Below are 3,256 nucleotides of genomic sequence, written 5' to 3'. Positions count from 1 at the left end.
GACTGCGGACCAGTAGCCCATCATGCAATCATGAAGAGCCTTCCGCAAGCGTTTGCAGATTCCGTCCTCTTCAATTCAGGTGGTGAGGTGACGGAGATTTATGGAGTGATGGCCAATTCTTCGACGTAATCGGGACGAATTTCAGATCCGTGGAGGTTTTCCAACAGGCTCTTACGTAGCAAGGCCTCCCGCCTTTCCTCCACCAAGCCGAACGTTCATCCAATTCACTCAATGGCCGCGTAATCAGAAATTCTTCTGCCGTTTTGGTGAGATTGTAACGTCCACTCGTCGAAAAGGAAGCATCGTCCCTAGCTATCAGTTTCCGAGTTCTGATTCCGATTTGGTGCTTCAGCTCATTGATACTCGGGAGCCGGCATTGCAATGGCTCTTTCTCTAAACGCACATTAGCAGCAAGGTATGAGTTAATGGCTTTGTTACATACTAGCATATGTTCGCAAATTCGGTGTAGTGCCTTGGCTGAACGCTAAGATATGCATTCCTGTACTTGATGAGGCTACGTTCTGCCGGGGTTCAAGCTTCGCAAGTCACAGAAATTATGTGCGTTTATTTCATATACTCCGTTGTCATCCGCATCTTCATGGACTTGGGGGAGATCACAAGGTTTTGAGGGCAGCAGTTTGGAGCAATAATAATGCGTTTCAAGAACCTTTCTGCAAACGGGATTCTTTTGCAGCATGGATTTCCTCCGGATTTGTTAGAGCTTTTTGCAGGGGGGCTTCTCCTGTCAGCAGCCTTGATTGGTTCGTTTCTACGTGGATATGGCAAGTCCTCGATCCATTCTGTGATGGGTACTTCTTGCTGAATGTTATGGTGTAGGGACTCGAGAGCTTTTCTTATGGCTATGGCTATTAACTCTCAGTCTGAAAATTTGCAGTGAAGCGGCAGAAGAAACCACAGGCCAAAGCTCCGGTAGATCCTCCCGAGGACAAAAAACAAAAGCAATGGTAAGAGACTTGTTGTGGAGTGAAAGTTAAAGTCCATAACTTGATCCATTAATTGCAACTTTGCAAGCTTGTCAGAAGCTACTATGGGATTTTACGACAAGCTAAAAACAAGTAGCTTGATTCAACTTGTGATCTTAGCTTGATCCAAATTTTGATTTTAGCCCATAGCTTGATGATGATGATGAGCCTTGATCTAACATTTGATGTTAGTTATAACTCGCAAGCTAATCAGAAAGTCATACGGCATTTGACAAACTCAAAAGGAGACGATCCATAGTACAATAACAGTCACTGTGTTAAGCCAACATCATCTTATTATTGTCTAACAGAATGTTAGATCGACAACGCAAACAAGAATTTCGAAGTCCGAAGCACTCGATTTTCACATAAAAGAAGAGAGCATTTGATGATAACCTCTAACAGAATATAACGGGGAGTTTGATTCTTGAGGGCACAATCAAGGAACTTCGTGAGCTCCTTTAAGGCACTCTAAAAATATAATGTCAGTCCACAGTTAGCACGAAACTGCGTTTGGAATTGATTAATCACCAGATTGATTGTAGCCAACAAACGCTCGTTGATAGTAATGAAAGTTCAGTTGGAAATTGGAATCCGATGGCATTTTGTATGATTTCTGTAAGCCTACAGCTCTGCTTGTATTGACTTTCCTGAGGATGGAGTTGCATCAGGAACCAGAAACAAGCGTCGACGAAAATGCAAGTCTTTCCTGCAGCAACGCCGCCTTGCCCCCCACCAGCTCCTGTAGTGGCCGACGATTACATCCTGCGCGAATTCGACAACGGCCCAGAGTTTGATCCTGAGAAACACTACGCGCAGGTGAGGGCTTCGATCTTTCAACTTTGACACCCATTTGTCATTTTTCCATTCCGCAGAACTGTTGCATTGAACTCCATCGTTTTCGCCAGGTGCTTGCTGAGGCGCGAACGCACTTCCAACGCTGCGGTGCGGAGGTGAAGCCTCTTCCCGCCAACGTCTCTTCCACGCAGCCCACATTGTGGCTCCAAAGCTCCGAGCAGCACTTAGCTGCTTATCGCGAATTGGAATCCGCTTGCACAGCGCAAGCAGCGTCTGCGGCCGGGGCCAAGCCACCAGCGAGCAGCAAGTCTCCCAAACTATGGAAATCCCTCCTCTTCTGGCAACGCCCCAAGAAGCACGAAACAGCAGAGCTCAGCAGCATCTTCACCACTCCGCAGCACCCTTCCTTCAGGGCTCCGCGCTCAACGAATGGGACCGGCAAGCCGAGGAGGGGCAACTCAGGGCCGATCTACACAGACGGGTTGCCAAGCCGCCCCTCCAACCGCCCTCGGAAGCCCTCCTCTGGGCCGCTCGCGACGAGGCTCTTCTTCTACAGCAGTGCCGAGAAGCTCGCCGCGGACTCCCCTTACGAGCCCTTGGAGAGTGCTTTCAAGCCATCTCTCACGGCCCCTTCCCCTCGTCCCATCTACTCCGTCTGAGTACTCGTACTCAAAACTCGTCGGGAGAATCTGCCAATCCGGCGATCTACCTCTAAAATCCTGCATTCGTACTCAAAACTCGTCGGGAGAATCGGCCAATCCGGCGATCTATCTCCTGCACCCCGTACTAGCTGGTTCATTTCCTGCTGCGAATTCACCGGCACGTCGCAATGAACCGCAAGGAATTTGACGGCATGAAAGCTTAAAGTCACGATGCGTTGTGAAAGGACACGATTCAAAACAGATTTATGAGATGAGCCAGCAATCTGCAACTCGTTCCGTTTTTGAATTCAAGGAGCGTTGTCTATGGAATGCCTTCTACACAATTGCTAGCTGCGAAAAACGTTTTTCAAAATAACAGCATACAAAGTATTTTCTTTCTTGGAGCTTATAACATGGAGTTTTATCCCAGCAATAATGTGGTCTTTCTACATGCCAACCTGCCTCAAGATTTGTTTTACAATGTTCTAATTGTATGCCTAAAGTTCCTTCGTGAGGTTAACACTATGAATCTATCTTGTTGCAGTTTCAAAAACATTCAAGTTTGTCACTAAATTACTCCAAATTCTAAAGAATGGGTTTGTTTGCCAATTTGCACATTTGCTATGTCATCATTTTACCACTCACATGTGGAACAAATGCCTATTGTGCCGAGTTCTCTCCTTCCTTTATTTTGTGATCCTATACATACTCTCGATAACACATTTCTTACCTTGATATACATACTCTCAATAACACATTTCTTACCTTCATAAGCAACTTTCAGAGTATGTCCTCAGCCTTCCAATTTGCCATGGGCAATAATAAAGGGATAAA

General features: G+C 46.3%; 1 protein-coding gene across 1 annotated transcript; it reads left to right on the top strand.

The window, feature by feature from the left end:
- The first annotated feature begins 579 nt into the window (after nt 1-579).
- On the top strand, nt 580-2,682 carry LOC147896792 (uncharacterized). The gene is made up of 4 exons (XM_087381972.1): nt 580-782; nt 896-965; nt 1,655-1,802; nt 1,892-2,682. The coding sequence occupies exons 1-4, from the start codon at nt 653-655 to the stop codon at nt 2,438-2,440; spliced, it is 897 nt and encodes a 298-aa protein (XP_087238098.1). The 5' UTR covers nt 580-652; the 3' UTR covers nt 2,441-2,682.
- The last annotated feature ends 574 nt before the right edge of the window (nt 2,683-3,256 follow it).

The sequence above is a fragment of the Dipteris shenzhenensis genome, chromosome 11 (genome assembly GCF_047967505.1).
Source record: "Dipteris shenzhenensis isolate YYH24624 ecotype China chromosome 11, Dip_SZ_1.0, whole genome shotgun sequence".
Taxonomy (NCBI): domain Eukaryota; kingdom Viridiplantae; phylum Streptophyta; class Polypodiopsida; order Gleicheniales; family Dipteridaceae; genus Dipteris; species Dipteris shenzhenensis.
Note: the sequence above shows the minus strand (reverse complement) of the source record. Positions and strands in the feature narration are given on the sequence as shown.

Coding starts and splice junctions, on each gene's coding strand:
- LOC147896792 (XM_087381972.1), top strand. CDS start 653: ATGCGTTTCAAGAACCTTTCTGCAAACGGGATTCTTTTGCAGCATGGA. Junction 966..1,654: donor GACAAAAAACAAAAGCAATG/GTAAGAGACTTG, acceptor GAGTTGCATCAG/GAACCAGAAACAAGCGTCGA. Junction 1,803..1,891: donor CTGAGAAACACTACGCGCAG/GTGAGGGCTTCG, acceptor CGTTTTCGCCAG/GTGCTTGCTGAGGCGCGAAC.